Raw genomic sequence first — 20,532 nt, 5'->3', positions numbered from 1 at the left:
TCTCTGCACTGGAAAAACTGCATCATGACGCGAGTGAAGCCACCCACCACCATACAAAAAGACTAATTAAGATTTTTGCAAATCAGTTCCAACTTGTAGTTAAAAAAAGAAAGCAAGACGACTTACCATTTGGCTGCCTCCTTTGGCTGAAAGCATGGATATCCATGGGAGAGAAGATGTTGGAATGTATTTCACGCAGGTCCTCCCCAGAGTACTTGCTGCAGGCCAAGATTGAATGTGTGTTCCAGTCAGTCCAGTACAACGTGTCCCCAAACAGTGTCAAAGCAAAAGGATGTGGAAGGGAGCCTTTAACCACTGCTTGCCTAATAGAGTACAGGGAAGAAAATTAATGCTGAAACACAATTCATGCTACAGTTTTGCCCGAACATAGCTTTTGTGAACAGAAGTTTTACAGTATAAGTACTGTTGATCACAACTTTATTTATTTATGGGGATCAAATATAGTGCACCCACTTTGGAGAATGATATGGGGAACAACTTTCTAGGCTGCCCACTGATGCTGAGATGGCCAAGAGATGCCAACTGAAATCCTTACTTAGGTCTGTGGCTATTTCTTAGCACCCTCCTAACACTCAATACCTGTGGGGCTCTGTGTCATCATGCACAAGTGGGGAGAATGCCAGCTAATTTTATGCAAATCTGACTGCTACCTGCTGATTTACAATCTCCATCATTTTCAGTCTTAGCAGATTTCAAACTGGGACAGCATTTGGTCAATTAGCAGTCCATCCACCTCTTCAATTTTGATCTTTTGAACCATCAGAAAAATACTCCAATAGCAAATAGTTTCACTATAAAGAAATCCTTATTTTCCCCGAATCATTATTATGATAATTATTAAGCTATTGCTTTTATTATAAGCAATGCCATTAAACAGAGTTCTACTGATCTCCTGCCATGGTAATGGTATCATTTCTGAGCAAACTGGGTCACCGCTTGTCTCCAGGTTCATAAACAAAATTAAAGAGTATACCCATATATTTTATGTATATATACAAACACATGCTCATTAACCATCACAAAAATGCAGCACAAACATTACTGAAGACAGTTTTTCCAGGTTCTTGTGATGTAGAAACTAATTATCTGTACCCAGGTTCCTCAGAACTGGAATTAAGTAGCTCAATTCTTATGGTTATTTTATTCAGAATCATAGAAAAACTTAGGATGGAGAGGACCCAGAAGATCCTTTGGACCAACACCCTGCTCAAACCAGAGCCACACAAGTACCATTTACACAAGCTCTTCTTTCCACCTCTCTCCTTCTTAACTGCATGGGTGCACATGTGTTCCCATGTACACAAGCTCCCACTGAACGGCGGAGATCGCCGTCCCTCTCACGGACTGAAGGGACAGACACATAGCTCTACTATTCCTTCAAGTATAGGGTACACTATGGCCACCAGCCTCCCTGTTTTCTTCCTGCAGGGAAGAGAGTCATTGTCTGCATATTTACTGAGAAAACACCACTACACTGTATGCATCGCTTTGCAAAGAAGTTGGTAACTGAAGTGGTTTAGTAGGGAACAAAAACCCTCTTATTTTCCAAATATTTTCTGTTAAAATATAACAGAAGAGCATATTAAAGCAAGAAACTTGAAGGTGTCTCCTGCCAATGATTCTGAGTACAAAGAGACTGCAGTCATTATCGCTCTTTCACCTTAGCTTCTGGAAAAAGATGTATTATCTTTAAAGCTTCTCTTTTTTTCTGCTCCCAAGAAAAACACATACATTCCCTTACTTGTCACTCCAGTGTTCCAATTCTACACCAAACAAAATTTTCTATTTCTTGATATTTTGCACTCAGAAGTAGGACATATTATCTTTTCCTTCTTATCTCTGTCTGGAGTCAGGTACATATTTGCTTCTAATTAAATGCACCAACTAAGCATCTTACAAAAGACTATTGTAATATATTTTACAGCTGAAACCTACCAGCCAAACAGTGAAGCCAGAATGACACAACCCACTCCAGTACCAAGAATAAAGGCATTCTAATTCTGTAAACATTTCTACCAACCCCACCCTCAAATGCTAAATGCCTTCAGATTTGAATAATTTTAGTTTATAGCAGGCTTGGAGACTAAGTCTTTATGACCAATTTACGACATTTGTCATATGGGATAGAAGCAATACAAGTCCAAAGCTCTTACTATAACCAAACCTGCATGAAATACAACATCCCCATGCACAAGGGAAACCACATTTTTTCTGAAGCATTCTAACTATCCTGCAACTCACTTAAAAAAAAAAAAATCAGATAATTTTTAAATGCCATTAGTATCCACCACTCCTGGTGGGAATAAATCTTTGAGTACAATGGACACAGTTAGATGCACCCAACTTTTGGACAACCATCTATTCATATGACAATGCGTAAATTGAACTGTGACCCTTATTTAAACCAGCCCTTATCTGGAGAGATCCAGGAGCACTTCATTTGGCTGCACTGTCAGTCACAACCTTGAAGCGATTCCTCTTAAACGTGTATAATTTTTCTCAGCAGATATAAGGTACCATCACACGAAAATGGCTTTGGGCCCAAAACCAACAGCGTGTATTTCTTGCATCTCACTAAGATCAGTCTTACCAGTAACACGTACTCCAGGTTCCCTGTTTCCAGCAAGCCATTACAAAGTGACAGCTCACTTCCAGTCAGAAAAAACAGCAGGGCTTTCTTCCCCTCCGAACATATTCCACACCACAGGCCTTGCTGAACAGCAGACACATGACGTGTGTCAGCACAGAAGCAGTGGCCAAGTTATGCTAAACGAGCCTCCAGAGCCTAATGTGGGGTGGGGGGGAAGGCCTGGAGACCCAAGGTGCTAAAAAACAGGAAAAGGAAAGGGAGAGGAAGCAAGAAATGTCCTTCTGATGGCAGCCATGAAGCTGTAAGGCTTTATTGCAATCTGTGTTAGGAACAGCAGAGCTCTGATTTTGGTGGGTGAGGTGTCCTGACTTCTGCCTTAACCAAATATTTATTAAATACACCCAGGTGAATGAAAGGGACCAGAATGTCACCTGTAGCACTCAACTGCTGCACATGGTTGACAGGAACAGGCGCTTCCAACCTACAGTGTGTTTCACAAGCACCCGCAGGGCACTGGGGAGCAGCCAGTTCTCCATATTTCTGGCCTCACCAGTAAAGCCACTGACCTGGGTACCAGCTACGGAGCTGCAAGTGTAATTGGTCTGACATGACCTGACAGTTGTTTGGTGGCAACGATCTTCAGCCTCTACATTACCAGCCCAGGCTTGATTGCAACAAGCAATACGACAGCAAAAAGTACTACATCCCGTTAGCCTTTACTAAGCTCTTCAGTTCTTTCAAACTGCTGTACTCATATCGCTAGTCTTGTTAAAAAGAGACACCAGAAATGATGAGAAACTGAGAAATGAGGATAAGGAGTAATGTTATTCATGCAGGAGACATCTCTAGGGCTTCAGCAACATGCAAATTGGCTACATATTAGAAGGCAATAAGCACACACTAACTTTAATAATCTTCCCTGCGCCAGGCATATAATCACACAAATTTGCCTTAAAATTCTTGATGGCGATTGACATTTAAAATGTTACCTTCTCTACCCTGTTTAGTTAGCTGGGAAGGAAACGCAGAAGAGAACAGCAGAGAAGGAAGGTGGGGAAGAGAAAAAGAGAACGAAAGCAAGCGGTTTCCACAGAAATTAAATTCCATCTATGCTGTGTATTGTGATTTCCTAAATACAACTATTTATGGTATCATCATGGCAGAGATGCAATTACAACAAAAACTTATTAAAGAGTTTTCTGCTGCCTGAAGAAAACATAGATCCAATTTAAATACATTCACCTTTGTTCCACTCTTATTCTGTTAAAGAGGCCTGTGAAATACTTTGTGAAGATAAAGAAAAAGGAAACTAATAATAAACAAATTAAAGCAGAGATTACAAAAGGGGCTACTGAACTCTGAAATGAACATGAAAATTCAGAGACAATCTATCCAGTTTTATACTAACAATGACAAAAAATAGCTCTTGCTTCAGGATAATATGCATTTCAGACAAAGACTAAACTCACTTGAAATAAAAATTAACAGTAAAATGACCAAAAAAACCCCCAAACTTTGATTTCATATCCTTTATCACAATCCAAAGCTAGATTATAGCTATTAAATGTAAGAATTCCTACCAAAAGGAAGCCAACAAAAATCAACATAATGGAAATTTAAAGTATCATCAGACTTAGGAATTTTTTTTTTCCTCTAGAATATTAACAGATAATGTTTTATATCCAAGCATAATAGCATTTCTCCACAAAAATAAAGCAGCAAACACTTTCCATTAACCAAATCTCTTCTATTCTGGCTGCATTAAAGTTCTCTAATTTAAAAAACTGATCAGAACACCTGCAGAAAACCTGGGGTACTTTAGACATCCTGGTTCGTACGTCTCTAAACCATTAACATTCCAGTTTCCCATTGCCGAAACTCCTTTCAAGCAACCTCTGAAGCTGCCTGCACTCAATCCCCGGAGCAAGGTGCGAGAATTTTCACATTTAGGTTTCATTCTATTTCTCCATATCCTTCTGGAGGATCCTGTACCTCTTACCAACTCCTATGCAATCAGAGTGAAAAAAATCTACTGCTGTACAAGCATTTGCAATCCCTTTTCAAATACAACTGTGAAGCCTGGAGAGAAATTAAGTTAATTCATCTTAATACTATACTCTCAATGCTAAACTGAGAGTGAATATAAGAGACAGAAGTGTATTAAAGCTCCACTTACCCAAAATAAGAAGGATAAGTAAAGACATAGGATAAAAATGAAGGATTAAGTCATCCAGCCAGTGAGACACTGTGCACACAGGCAATTCAGTTATCCAGCCTGAGGATACCGCAGTGCCTGGACGAGAGACCTTGCTGAGCAGCTACAGGCAGGCTCACGGTAGTAACCCTTCCACCAGTGGGACAAGTTCTGTAGTGGGATGTCCACCCAGGGAGGACCAACCACCAGGCCAGACAGGTTGTTCAGAAAGCACAGAAATGCCTGATGTTTGCTTGATCATTTCCACTGATCTGAGATACCTTAATTTCATAAAGCTAACCCAATTCACCAACAGTAAGGTACAGTGACACAATTACACAGAAAATGTAAATGAACTAATACAGGAGTACATATATTTACCACTGCATTTATTACCCAAGGATCTCTATTTCTGTAACGTGAAGAATGAATGCGAGTACCTGCTTTTTAGAATATCATAGACCATTGATCTGGGGAAATAAAGAAGGAGCAAATATTTCTAGTGTAGGTATACTTGTATCTTGCTTGCTAAGTAATTTGGAACAGATTAATTTTGCCTGCAAAATGAAGAAATTCATTAATGAGATACACTATGCAATCCCCATAATTAGTGGCCAAGAAAATGAAAAGTTTTAAGCAGCAAGGAATTGGGAGAGGAGCAGAAAAATGGAGTGGACATTTACGTTTTCATTTGAAGTTCATACTCAGTAGGATGTGCTAATGATACTAGAATGAACAGGTTCAGTGTCTGTGGTTTGTTCTGCAGAAGGGTACAATGCTACCCTTTTCTCCTGCATTTTCTTATACCAGCTTCATTCAGGAAGGATACACATCCTTGCTGGCACCTGGTTATGTGTTGGACATAAAACTTCTAGTAAGGAAAAATGATATCCAACATAATTTCTTTCCCAGGGAATACTTCCATGTGACCAGACTCGCATCTTTCCTGGGATGTCTCCTTGGGTCTTTTTAGTCCTATCATGAGAAAAACCCTCTCCCAATGTGACCGAAGCAATACTGACATGATTGTTATAAGCGAATATAAGAATCAGGAACCAGTTGCTTGTTTTCATACTCCTGAATTCTAGACATTACAAGCACATCAAGGCACTGTAGTAAAGCATTCAATGATGGATTAGTAGGCAACTTATACAGTGGCAAAATGTATCATATTAGCATGCAATAACAATACAATAGTAAGAGCTGGAAATTCATATCAACTAGAAGTAAAAGCTTTTTGATTAGTCTATATATTGTTGAAAAAGCCTTTAATGGATGCTCATATCTGCATTTACTGGATTTTAATTTCTTTTCCTTCTTATGGTATACTAGATCAATTTTCAGTTAAAAATACCTGGGGGCTACATTCTTATCAGGCCTTGGTGTAAGAAAAACAAAACAGAAAGTTATTATGCTGCTTTTACCGTCAGCTCTTCCTTCATGAAGGATTAGAAACTGAAGGACCCATCTTCAGAACTTTGCTTTTAGTGCTCATCATGTTAAAAAAAGCATACAACAGATAGGCTTGCATGAAGCAAACTAATATTTTACACAAAATGTTTTTCCATCTACAGATTACTTAATACCTGAGCATTCAGAAAATGGCAAGAATTACTCAGCTTTAACTTGTGACAACTGGAAATATTAGCAAGTGGCCAAAGCACTTACAGCATGAATCCCACACACCATCAGGTGAAGCTAGATGAAAGACCAACAGACAAACATATAACACCACACCAATGATGCCACAAGGAGGGCAGGCAGCTCTGGCTCCCTCAGGAGCTTAGAAGGTTTCCTCTCCTGCCAACCTAACAAAAACATTTGCAAAACAAACTTGGAAAACTAAGCTGGATCTTTGCCATGAATGCTTGTTCAAATATTCCTATCAGAATACAAGCCTGGTTCTAATTACCTGAGAAAGTAAACAGGAAGCATGATTTGTGGGGTATAATACTGTCTTTTAAAACCAAAATATTTTCTCTTTAAGAAAAATGCCACTTCTTTAAGACATGACTGCCACATGTTTCCAGACAGTACATGTAACAAGTAACAGGTCTAGCAATGACATTTCAAATCCCACCTTCAATGAAAGTCTGAAAAAGTCAATCAGAAGTAAAACCGTGGTTGAGAAATTAAGTCATTCTGTGGGTCATTTTTCAGGTAAGCACCATCATGACATGCAGTGTAGATGAAAGGCCTCTGGCAAGAGGGGAGGAGACTGGGAAGCCAGCAGGAAGACATGATGGGGTTTAGGACGAGGTGCACTTGTAGATCCGCTGACTGCGGAGTGGTCTGTGTGCTTCCTAACTCGAAGGTGCTCTTGCTTTGCTTTCAGCAGGGCTGTGATCCTGAACTAATTCTGCATTTGCCATCTCAGGTCTTGGAAACAGTATGGATAAGCTGCACTGTTGGTCTGCCTGGGATAATCACCCTGTACTACATACTTTTACTTAAAGGCTACAAATATTCAGAGACCTGTGACCTAGTGACTCTAGCTATATACACAGTGTATGTGTATCGCACACAGTTAACCACAGATGTTTTGAAGCTTCACCTTTCCAGCATTTAATTTCAGAAGCACCTTGGGGAAGAACCAAGAAATTCACCCCAGCTCAGTGTCCAAATAATCTAATTAATTCTGCTTATGCAGGCTTCTCTAGCAGTTTTAATTATGGCACTGTTCGTCTTCGGCACTGGCCCGTAATGTGTTGGCAAGGTATTGAAATAGGCTTTTCACCATAGACTGGTTCCTCTTCACTGCTTGAGGGTATTAATCACAGAAATATACACAAAGATATACACAGAAAGCAATATTTTATACCTTGCATGCAGTGTTATATATTGTACACATTATAAGCAAATAATTAAAAAGAAACTCTTCTAAATGCAGGGACACAGTATACTTAGTGTTTCATCAAATCTTCAACTAATCATCTGGCAGGCAGACATGAGCTGATGCTTGAAAACAGAGACTAGAAAAATCAATGCTTGAGTGAAAACTTAAGACATTCACCTCCTCGCAAGAGCTTCCCAGCTTTCTGACAGTTGCTGAAAGTATGTTTTCTTACAGTGGCCTCAAAACCCATCTCATTAGCACAAACACTTCCTGGGGGACCTTGTAAGTGCATTTCCCTTCAGCCAGTAATGTGTTAACTTATTAATTAGAACTGCTGCTGGAGGGTAAAGGAAGAGAAAATTAATTCAAGAGCTGCCTTAGCAGGCCAACCTATCTTGGGTACTCTACTCACAGGAGAGCTGCCTGCAATTCAGTTTTGTTTAATTAGTCCCACAAAAAGCAACTGTTCGCTCTGATAAGAGTGGGGCAAGAGCTGCAAAAAACCAAAACCATCTCTTCTATGCACCAATTTAATTTTTTAATTATTACATTCTGACATGAAAAACTGTTCATTCTTTTCTCTGGCAAACCAAGGACATTAATCATCAACTTCTGTGCTCTTCCCCTTTATTGTAATGAGCCCATCACTGGAGTAGCTAGGGCTAATAAGTCCCAGGGCTAGCAGGTAACGAACGATACATCATCCCCATAAAATTTCCTGTAGAGGTTCTCTCATGAATTTAGACTCTACCACATATTTACCGAGTGGTACTGCCAGCACTGTCATGCTGCTTACTAGCTTAGATGCAGAGGCTCACCAACTCCAAAGGGAGCTTATCTAGGTCCTGTCCAAAGAGGTGACACAAAAAAAAAAAAAAAAAAAAAAAACAAGGCCTCCTTTGTTTCTCCCCCTGCATATGCCTCCCACCTGCCTACTGTACCCTTCCACTACCCAGACCTCTGCAAGCAAGAAGCAAAGCATCCATGCATATCAATGTCCTTCTCTGACATATAAGTCTTTAAATTTTAATTCTTGGGTAGTGCCAGCTATAGAGACGTGATAGTCAGACTACAGGAATAAAAAGACAAAAAAAGTTATGGATTTCTTACAGATTTAGAAAGATGCCAACAATGTTTCCCTTTCATTCATTCCAAATTTTAGACCATTAAGGTCTGAACCTCAATACTTTAACACTGTCAATGACACTAATTAAAATATTTTCCTATTTACATTGTATTCTCTCGCACCATCCAAACCATAAAAACAGTTTTCTTTGAAATGTTTGACATTATTTTTTATATAAAGATGTTAATTCCTGCTATTTCTCACTTCCCCCAAAGCAATTAAAACTCATGTCATCCTGCTTTAACATGAAGCTTTTACAATCACGTTTATCTGATATAGACTCTTTCCCACCTCATGTAATGCAACACTAAAAATCTCGAGACAGATCAAATATTTACTCATCTGCTTCCTTTGCCGAAAGTTACCAAAACCATGCGGATCAAAACCATAATATTTTTATGAACCTATATGTCTTTCAATAACTCAATTGCCTTCTTCATTTCAATAGCTCCAGCTTCCAGAAGCATAAATATTTTCCCAGACATGTTGACAGTAGGTAGAGCAAGAGAAAAATTAGCAACACTTTGCAAGGATAAAACAAACAAAAAATCTGTTTTAATCAAGAGAAACTTAGATAGCAACAAACAAATTGAATTTACTTTCTAAATATAAAACAGCAGTTAGAAGAATGGTCTAAATATCTAGAACAAATCATCCAGACTAGCAGTTTCTAAATAAACCCAGTGTGTTTTACATTAGATTGCACAATCAGCGATAATGATCTCATCTTTCCCCATTCCTAACTCTAAAGAAAAATTACTCTAAAAGGTGGCCCTCTTTAAAAGGGGATTTTAAAAGGCAGCGGTGGAAAAAAGTTGGCCTAATCACACAATGCCATCTTTTCACAAGGAAACAAGGCTGTTTGATCATTCTAGCTTTATCTGTACAGTATCCATCTTCTCCAACTCCATTCCCCAGTGCATCTTGCATCTCTTGGCCACCAATTCAGGAAAGTAGGGATAACAAAGAGATTTTTATTTTGATTTTTTACAAGTTTTCCTTCACAAATGGATGGCTGTGAAGATGCGGGTGACCCTAGCCCCCCTGTATTTGACTCACCTGACAAGAGCAGCAGCTGAAATAAGATGCCCAGGAATACTTTGTTGAGCTGCCAGACCCACAAGAGTGCACAGGGGACACAGATAGGAGGAAGGCGTAACACTGGCTGAAGGCACATAAGGAGCCACAGATGCATTTGAGGGATGGCAAGAAGGAGAATGAAAAAAAGAAGGAGGCATGTGCATGCTGCTGGGGTGGAGGGATAAGTAGAAAACCTTCTAAACCCAGATGTTATTAGTCTTACTGTTCACAGAAAAATCTGATTACTTTTTCTGTTTTTCTGGGGTGGCAATGACTAAGGGAAAAGACTGAAGTCTTTGTGCTTGGTGGTTTGTTTGTTTTTTGTTGTTTTTTTTTCTTTTTTTTCCACTTTATTGGAAGATCTCAAAGGTTTTCGTTTTGTCTGACAAGTTAGAAATTGTCTTTTCTTTTTCAGTATTAGAAAGTCAGAAAAAAATGAATAAAAGATGAATAAAATAATGAAGAGTCAAAATACAGAATTACAGCTGTAAAATATCGTATTGAGAAAGGTGAATTTGCTGAATAACTGAAAGACAGTACTTAACAAAAAAGAATCACTTTAGACAACCCCAGAGGATCTTTTTTTCTTAACACAGGCAGAAGTTAAGAGGTCACAGTAGAGAAAAAAATAAATACATAAAACCCGACTGTAGAACAGCTTAACTTCTGCAATTCCTTCCTTTTATTTTTCCCCTTGCGATGATGTAATTGCAAAGAATAAAAAAACAAAACAAAAATGCCTGGATACAGATGTTGACTATTTTCTGAATCTTCAGAACTTTCTCACATGCCTAGGGAAAAACAGGTGCTGTTAGAAGTGGTGTGTGCTTCCGAGCGCTTAAGGGAAGTCATATGTGCTTTCCTCTCTACAGACAATTTCCCTTTCTCCTCCCCCCCCAATGGTAACATATTAGCATACTGCCATGAAATATTTCTGATACATTTCAGTATCAGTTTAAAAAAATAAATCCAACAACTGTAAGTATTAGACTAATTGTTTTGTTTTTAATGAATACATAAGAAAGAATTAATAGATCTAAAAATCTAAATTATTTGCCTATACAGGTCTTTATTACAGGTTTCACTAATTCCAGAGCATTTACTCTGGAATGGGGTAGCTGCTGGGACACAGGTGACTTGACTTCTATGTTGTGAGACAGCTGGTAGACACAGCTCTGCAGAGAGAAAAGGTTGGTTGGCCCCTCACACCAAGGTCAATCAGCACCTTCACAGCCTCATCTCTAGCATGAATCACTTCCAGGTTAGCCATAGGCAGACCAGGGAATAAGCACCATTAAAATAAAGACAAAATACCAAAACCAAGTATATTTACACTGCTGTGTAACAGACCACCAGTAAGGGAAAAACTGCCAAGAATTCTGTACCTAAAGAAGATTGAAAAAGCAGTAGTGCCAGCAGGAAACACCGAAGTAGCTCTGGAGCCAGAAAGACTGGAGACACTAGATAAGACAGGGAGGTTTGTGCTCCATGGGAAAAACATAAATACAGACTTGGATGGTGGCCGTGTCAATTTTTGATTGGTGGACACTTTGCAAGCAATTAACATTTCAAAAAACATCTCTCCATCCTGCATCCTTTTTCCAGGGAGCGCTATCGAAAGCAGTACCATTTCATGCAGCGCCCGATACGCACTCTTTTCCTAGAAGGGCATCAGGCAGACTGCAGTAGTGTGTTGTTATACCAAGGTGGTCTTTTCCCTCTCATATAAAATAGAAAAGCACAAAAAGGGGTGACTCAAGAATAAAATGAGCCACCAAATTATCCTGTTGGACAAAGCCACTGAAGTGCATTTTAGATATAATCACATTAGTAGTCATTTTGAAGTGGTACTTTCTTCTCACTGGTGTTTTACTGTATGGAGGGTGGGATTTTTTCAGTTTTGCTTGTTCCTGTTACTCCTACTGCAAGTGTAAGCATTTCATATTTGTGTGAGAAATCCACATTTGGACTGCAATGTTTCAGGTGGTAAGCTGTCACACTGAGTCCCACGTGTGATTGCTTTCAGGAGAGATGACTCTTTTTAAAGTTCTGTTACACATCTTGTTTCATGATCTCTCTATTCTCATCATAGAAGATATATAACATTATAAGTCATTTTAAACAGAGATTTTAGGGTATTCCAGTTAACTAGCATAAAAAAAAAAAAAAAAAAAAACAAAAAAAAAAAACACCAAAACCAAACAAGACCAACATTCAAGTTATTATTGTACATGACAATTCCTATCCCTTTCTCTGTTACTTGAAAATTTATGTGACAGTCTTCCTTTTTTAAAGGAAGCATCACTACAAAACATTTCTCTGTTTTTTGGTACTATTAAGTTTTCTTTTGGGGGAAATAAACAGCAAATGAAGGTCTACTTCAAAATAGATATCCATATCTCCATATTTTGGAAACAAAGCTAGTTACAATATTTATAGCCAAAGACACAAATTTAAAACTACATCCAACTCCTGTGACCTTCTATAAACAAACACCATTACAAAAATACTGCATGAACTTTTGGTGTTTTAACAGGCAGAATTCAAGAAGAAAATGACATAACCTTTTAAACCAGCATTAGAAGAAACTGTGGAGTTCAAAATAAATACCACAGGAAGACAGTGGATATGTTTCTTGTGTGCTGCCTGTGTTCCTACTCACAAGTCCACACAAATGACCTATCTTGTCAGTAAGATTGATTTCTTCACGCCAAATTAACATTTGTGGTGAAAGAAAGGACAGGTGCCTAAGAGGTCAGAACAGAGAGCATAAGAAAGGATATTTCATGCCCAGATAAACCAGTGGAAGCATCACAAACATTTGCACAGAATAACCTAAAAAAGTCATATCTCAATATGATACCTTAGGTACAAGCTAACTGTAATTCACTTGTGTGTGCAACCAGTACTTGTCAAAGCTATCTCACTTAATGAAGAGGGTCATCACCCAAATTAGGGATCAATGCATATATACAAAGTACCACTTATACCCTTAATTAAGGACATAGCCATGACTGGATCAAAAAGAATTACATCACCACTATAAAACTGTTAGAGGGAAACAGTCATTTTAGTATAGATGTCTGTAAAGACTGTTTTCTGCTAATTCCCCAACCCTTAGAATTAATTAAACAGAAATACTAGTATATGATGATTCATTTTTTTCTGGTTATTTCCTGCATTTCTGAATACCACAGCAACAGAGCACAGAAGACCTATTGAAAAGGGACAATTTTGCGATATACTTTTACACAATTAAGAACAGTATTCAAGGATTTATTTATGGGACTGGTTGCAAGAAAAGACTTAGTGAAAGCTACAGGATAGCCCAAAGAGGAGCACACATTCAACTTCACAGTATTGGAAAGGGGAGGATAGGGAAGGATAAAAGTTTCTGATAGCACAAGTTTGCTTAAAATTTTGCAAGTGCTAACACGATAATTCCCTGCAACGCAGGTTATGATGTTGCTTAAGCAATATCTTCTAAGAAAAGCACCACATTAAATACATCAAACAAAAACTTCTTACCTATGACTTCCATCCAGATTTGATTTGTGGATGAAATTCAGTTTAGCATCTGCCCAATAGAGTTTCTGTTCCTCGTAATCCAATGTCAGTCCATTTGGCCAATATATGTCTGTGTTAACTATAATGGAGCGGCTCGAACCATCCATCCCAGCACGTTCTATCTTTGGCACTTCTCCCCAGTCTGTCCAATACATGAACCTATAATTATTTTAAAAAGAGAAAAGACAAAAAAAGAAAGCAGTCACATGTGAATCTACAACTGGAACTCTGGCTACAACTTTCAGTAAAGACAAAGGCGCTCTCGATTCCACAGTGACAGTATCTGTGGAGCTCTGTTCTACTGGGTAAGGTACATGTCCTGTGAAACACAGCAGAACAAAGTTACTTTACAAAAAGCTGAAGAAAAAGAGCTTAAGAAAACCCTACAGTACTATGTCACACTGTAGTTCCGTATGTTTCTTTCTTTCCTTGGGTAAAGTGAGAAAGTTGTTGATATCCAACAGATCTTGACAATAATCTCAGAATTCAACACTAAGCAGCAAATATAGATATTACAGACTATCATAAAATTACAACAGTCTCTTCAGCATGCATTAGAGCATTGCCAGGGCAGGGGGAAGAGAAAAAGAAGGTATGTGGACTTACAGTGGATAGTTACATGTGAGGCAGTGAAGTGGATTTGATGGAAGACCAATTTATGTCCTTTTTTTCCAGAAAAATTCAGAGACAGGCAGCTAAGTCAAAATGCTTAGCAGCACAGTTTGTACCCAGTGACCAGGCACAAAACTCCATTAAATCTTTTAACAGTCAGGAAGCAAGTTTTAAAACATGTTAGCATATACTGGTGCATGTTTAAATATTATTTAGCAAGTAGTGGGGAGAAGGAAGTTACCTAGTTGCATTTAAGTCTGATGTGAAGCAAGAGAAACCATTTTATTATGGCTGGAGACTAGTAGGCGATTAGAATATTTGTCCTTTTTCTGCAGGTGGTAAAAATGGATTTACTTTTGTGGGTTGTTAACAGAATGCGTAACTAAACAGAAGTCAAATCTAATATAAACAGATCAGACAAAGCGTGTCCATGGCACTCGCTCTGTTTTGTTGTTGCAGCTGGGACAGACAAGAAGACTACTGTCCCAAATTGCTTCCAATAACCTCATGACATCTGCCAGGATACCTGCCTGTATCTGTGCTCCCTAACCTGGCTTCACTGAAACAATCCAGATTAGGAAAGATCTGAAGCCTTTAAACTAACCCAGATCATCACACAACCACAACATGTCACTATATGGTGCCCACATGTCAAGAGGACTGGCCACCCATCCTTTAAAGAAAAACAAATGTGCAACACATTTAAGAAACATTTGCAGATGAAGTTATTCTTGGCAAAGATTTATTATTTTAAAAAGTCAGGAAATTCCATGTCATATTTTCGCCCTTAATTCATGTCTACAGCGTGTTTGTTTTAACGCACAGCTATATCTGCAGACAGAAATGCAGCTGATTAAAACAAATATTGCCCTATTCGATCCCAAGTGAGTCATTCTTCATGGAGCAACATGCCTGTCTTAAACACAGAGCACAAGTATCTGAAAAAAACCATGGGAGATTCTGTAGGCATAAACAAGCAATACAGAAAAACTGGTTTTCCATCAGGAAGAAGGAAAAAAACCAAATAATTTTCAGATAGGTAGCACAGTAGCAAGTCACCTCGTCGAGCTATGCAATAAGAAAGCTACGTACTTGAAAACAGAAAAGTTAAAAAAAGTCAGGCAGCATTTCACCAGTGAGCACATGTGAGAAAGAAGAGAGAGATTTATTTTAAATTTCTTTAAAAAGACCCTTCTTTGCCCCAGCTGTCAAGTCCTAGACTTCCAAATACTTCATCAAGGTTAATAGGTTCCAAGGCTCTGGCCACCCTGCTAGACCAATTTTTCAGGGTGAAACAGCTCATTAGTCGCTGTACAGCCTCATCTTCTTCCCTGTCTGCAATTACTCAAGCAAAAACAGGTAAGGGTAGTTTGGTAACAAAGAAAAGCCTTCCCGGGCTTCACAAAGCCAGCCCTATTTCATTTGTCAGAGGAGCACACATGCACACATAAGTGGGTTTAAGATTCAGTAACATTTCCAATCAGCTCTGGTGTCCTCTGCTCAGTTTTTCCAGTAGTTATTTTTACTGTCACCTGTTTGCTTTCTTCCACCTTGCTTGAAAGACAATGGGTTTTAATGTCTCCATTAAAAATCTTTAGAACGAGCCATGCTCCAGCTGATGGCATCAAGGGCTGTTCTTCACTTGGGAAGCTGGGCTTTACCTTGCTGCACAGGTAATGCAGGTTATAGCTCAATGACCATTTATTTCGGTAACAGCTGCTTTTAAGCAACTTCTTGCAACTCATCTTTGCTTCTAATACAGGGCTTATATGGCCATGGAGGAAACTGGATTCAAGGAACAGGTCTGGGCTAAAAATCAGTTATCTAAATGCATGCCAGGGTGCAGCTCCACGAATACTTCCACTTGCATGCAGGGTGTAGGTTTTTAAAGCTGCCTCAACGAGTATGGGTGGCAACAACAGCCACTTTCCTACTCTGCACACTTAGGCCCTTTTCTGCAACAGCTGAGCATGTTGTTATACTCCTATACACTGGGTATAGGAGCAGGAGGGGATGGGAAGAACTAGCTGTGTAAAACAGCTGAAAGAAATGCTCCTGTCATAACCACGCTTTAAGTTAACTGCAACTGCCAAGAGGCAAGGGAGACCTGGCTACCGTCCAAGGGAGAGTGGGGGGACAGACAGACGGACACGGCTGCAAATTCCCATTACTGCAAAGGTCTTTCTATAGATTTTTCTACAGACATCTCCGATGCCTCTTCCAGGTAATATCAAACTGTTCACATATGTGCACTGGTTCCTCCTTTCTAGAAGGCTTACAGATTATTGTTTCATTATATAGTGGTTGGTAAGTAATCCATATGGAGACCATAAAGAAAGGAAGATGTTACAACACACAGTCTTATTGAACAATGGTAAGCCAGCCATACAGACAAGGTAAGGGTCATTCTCCCTCCTCTTCAAACACATTTATCATTTCCATTAAAACAAACAAAAAAAAAAAGGCCACCACCAAAGCCCACAGGATAGAGTAAAACATTCAGTGAAAAGCAATGTCTTGTGTTAAATTATGGCATTCAGATACTACCAGACCACCACTGTTCCATTTGCTTCTCTTCTCATCTAGTTATACCTTGCTATAAAATGTAAATCCAGGAATCAAGATTTTAATTCTTGCCCAGAAGAGGAGAAAATAAAAATATAAAATTAGAATCTACACTACCCTTTGAATTTTAATTAAAAACCCCATATGTACGTAGCATGCTTACTGTACGCTGGTACAGGCACAGGACTGGGCTCCATGCTGGGCAATCCCAAATCCATAAGACCTGAGGGCCGTATACAGACATGCTGTAACTGACTTCAGCAAGCCTGCTTGGGTCCAGAAACAGGAATGCCTTCTCATGCTTCTTAACTCTGGCTGATAGTACTGTTACTCCAGGGAGTTACAACAAGGCCACGCTGGTACTAGAGCTCTGGACCTGCCTAGCTGCTTGTTACTGCCTCCTTGCTGAAGGTCACCCCACACCCGCGTCAGCAATGGGGGCCACCAGCCCAGACCTCGCTGCTGTGCTTCACATACCAGCTACTTCATCCAAACTCGTCTTTACAAGGAGTTTAAAACTAGTATGGAGAAGCTACAGTGCAGCAACACAATTAAATGTAAAAACTGCAAAACTGAATAAACGTACCCTGTGCCTAGGGATTTTTAAACATACATGGCATACTTTCATATCTAACAGGAATACCTGACTTAGCAGCAAGACCTTAAATTTGCTATCAAATCAACCCCTATAGAGCCTAGTAAGAAATAATACCACAGTGATTAAAAATGATCCCATTAATCTAGCCTTCTTTTTCCTATTCAAATAAATAACCACTGTGTTTTAAGAAACTTTGGTTTTAATCAGATAACCTTGATACTTTGAACTGTTTCATTATTTTTCTCCTGTTTTACTTTCTCTACGCTGTTAAATGCCACACTTGTCAGACTTTAGAAATGCTTGTGAGCTGTTATAAAAATCTAACAGACAAACAACAACAAAGTATATTTATCTACACTTTTAATATTAGGGGCTCAGGTCAGGGAATGATACAGCCCTCTGCCCCTCTCCCCCCATTTAAGGAATTGAGGCACATCAAGTATTTGACATGTACTAGTAGAAAAGAGGAACGTTCTTAGACTGCAGTACTTAACTGGTATTTTGTTTGACTGTGGCCCAGAATGTTGGTTTATCTTATTAGATTATACCCTCTATAAAATTTATGAACAAACAGGAGGAAGAGCTTTAATGTTTTTTCTCTACATTTTTTTTCCTGTGCATCTTTAGATTCAGCATTTTTTAATTTTTGCATCTCAGGTAGGTAAGGTAAACCCAGGCAATAAAAATTCCTCTTAAAAGGTATCAGAAATTACTATGCACTGTACAGGTATAATGTCACAGTTTTGATTTGCCCCAAATGAAGAGGTTTGGCCACAACAAAAAAAAAAAAAAAAAAGGAAACAGCATTTCTTGGTTACATTCTGTTCAATGAACAATAAATAACACAGCTTCTTTTCTAAAAAGCTCATAAAGTCTAGGCATGCTGATGGCAGAATATCTCACATATATAGAAAAAAGCTTGCAGAGTACAAATGCCAAGATTAAATGCTATAATTTAGCAGTGATTTCCAACAGTACGCACAGAGGGAGAGGAATTCATCGCCAGCACCCATCAGCTTTGCAACTTTCTAATCCACACTGCTCGCCAACACTGATGCAGATTCTTTTGGCCCTGCCATCCCACCCGAAACTAGGCTCCTGCTAGGAGTGTCATTAAAACACCAGCCCCCATCGAGATGCATGCAACTTTCACTCATTGAATAGAGATACCCTATGCGACACTTAGCTGATTTTAAGGCAGTTAATTGGGACACCTTACAGGGCAGGCAATCATTTACCTTCCTGAACGTTATTCAGTGGGAAGAACAGCTGCTTAATTGGGACAGCCAATTATTTGGTGAGGCCGTTCAGAATGAATGCTCCAACTTTGCAATTACGCTCGTTTCAGCCCCTAAGAACCTCTGAGCTCTACAGGGACACAAACAGCTGCCAAACTTCAGAGCCCACAAAGGTTTCAGAAGTGCAGCAACCCCTGTGGAGTTCATCAGCTCGGCAGTGGTCCCTGCGAAAGGCAGCTCGCACTGGTTCCAGCACTAGCAGGACTGGCCCTCACCTAACGAAGAAATACAAAGTTAAATGATAGGTGCTGGAGTAGCTCAGGAAAATTACACACAATAAATATGTGCTTGGCTATTGAAAATAGCTCTTGACTTGAGAAGAAGTGTTCACAGACCTCTTGGAGTTTAAGAAAAAACATTCAAATCAAGTGACCCCTCAGGTATCTGTAACAGAAACTTCGAGAGAAGTTCACAGAGAGATGGAAACGACAACCCAGAAGGATATCATAAGTATTGTATGACACAGAAAATGGATTTTCAAATAAGGGGACTAAAAGTACCACAGGGAGGCTTCAGTACAAAGTTACTCAACTGACTGCAAAATTCAGGAAATATTTTCAGTCCTGCAAGCGAAGCAAAAAATGCACATAGTAAATTAAACATGGAGATAATTCTTCACAGAAGAGAGGAAGAAATATCCCTTTGGGATACAATCAAGATAAACATGAGAGAAAAGATGTTCTTAGCTAGCTGAGAACTGTGCTTTTTTACAATAGTCTGTCTCTGTGAATAAGTGAGTGTGGACATTAGTTGAATGTCATTTTCAGAGTTGCTCTACAATAATTTCTTATGTTAACATTCAATGCACCCAAGACCATTTTTGGTGCGAATTAACTTACCCTAGGCAGCTTTTCAGCTGCCTCGACAATATCACTCTTGCATGTACTGAGAACAGCTATGTGGGAAATGGGTGTGAAGTCAGTAGTGAGCTATTAACATCCTAACCCATGGCATCTCTTTGCTTTAAACTTACTGGGTTTAGGAGCCCACAGGTTCCTAACAAAGCTGCAATTTCTCATTTCAGCAAGGCACAGCTGGCTCAGAACCACCCCTCTTAAGCATTGCTACATACACCAGACAAAAACAAAACAAGATTTCTTTCACTGAAAACCAAGCCTTTTTTATTTGACTCTCCTCAAAAGTATCAGTGTGCCGAGCAAACAACTGAACACCCCGCATGTGCTCAAAATCCTTGACAACCAAGCACCAGTGGACCAAGATGCACCTTTTTAACTCCCCCTACCCAATACTCATCTCCTCCGTCCTGGTGAAGGCTGGAGGACTTGCAGAACTCCACAGGTGCTTGCATCTCAGCTATTCCATTTTACAGCCCAAATTATTAGTGCTCAGACCACCAAAACATGAGTGTGTCCAGTGAGTTTAACACAATGACCCCTAACAGAGACATCTCATTCTGCCATCGCTGCTAATGAAGCAGTAACAGAGGTCAATGACAATGCACTACTGCAGCCTCCACAGCTGATCTGTCAGAAGTGCTAAAAGACTCAACTGACAAGAGGGAGAAATCAATATGCAAAATTCCACATCTGTGTATGTCCACCATGCACTAGAAAAAGGTCTACTGGAACACATATTTTGTAAGGCATACAAATATTTTTCCCAGTATACTCTATACTAGTTCCCTCAAGAGGAATAAGCTATCGTGGTGACAGTACTTTTATGAATATTATTGCGTTTATCCTAGGACATCAGGCAGTATACTAATTAGGCAAAGACCCACCTATAACCAGTATGGCAATATGAGGATTTCCACTTTAGAGCTGGCTTTAGTCTCCTATTCAGACCTTATTTAGCAGAAGAAATAAAATTATCACCAGACCTTCCATGTTCTTGGAATTAATTTATAAAATAAGGGATGAATGCAAACACTCCAATTTTGGAAAGAAGAAAACCTGAGATGAAGTGTTCAGAAGCTGATGCGCTTTGTTTCTAGCTCAGTATCGACAGTACAATATAAAACTAGAATGAGATATTCTGAATGAAATTCCACTAGAATGGAGATGATTTTCACAAGCCCTGAAAAG

At 39.2% G+C, this 20,532-nt stretch overlaps 1 protein-coding gene across 2 annotated transcripts in view; it reads right to left on the bottom strand.

Annotated features, from left to right (window-relative positions):
• The window catches only part of LRP6 (LDL receptor related protein 6), a 125,822-nt gene that overhangs the window by 60,814 nt on the left and 44,476 nt on the right, over positions 1-20,532 (bottom strand). For both annotated transcript variants that reach the window (XM_042795379.1, XM_042795380.1), the window contains exons 3-4: positions 13,376-13,573; positions 127-323 (exon numbers count right to left, since the gene is read on the bottom strand). In XM_042795379.1, the coding sequence (XP_042651313.1) occupies positions 127-323; positions 13,376-13,573 (395 nt within the window). The remainder of the gene's footprint in view (positions 1-126; positions 324-13,375; positions 13,574-20,532) is intronic.

The sequence above is a fragment of the Tyto alba genome, unplaced genomic scaffold (genome assembly GCF_018691265.1).
Source record: "Tyto alba isolate M040663 unplaced genomic scaffold, T.alba_DEE_v4.0 Super-Scaffold_21, whole genome shotgun sequence".
NCBI lineage: Eukaryota > Metazoa > Chordata > Aves > Strigiformes > Tytonidae > Tyto > Tyto alba.
This window is presented reverse-complemented; position numbering and strand designations above follow the sequence as displayed.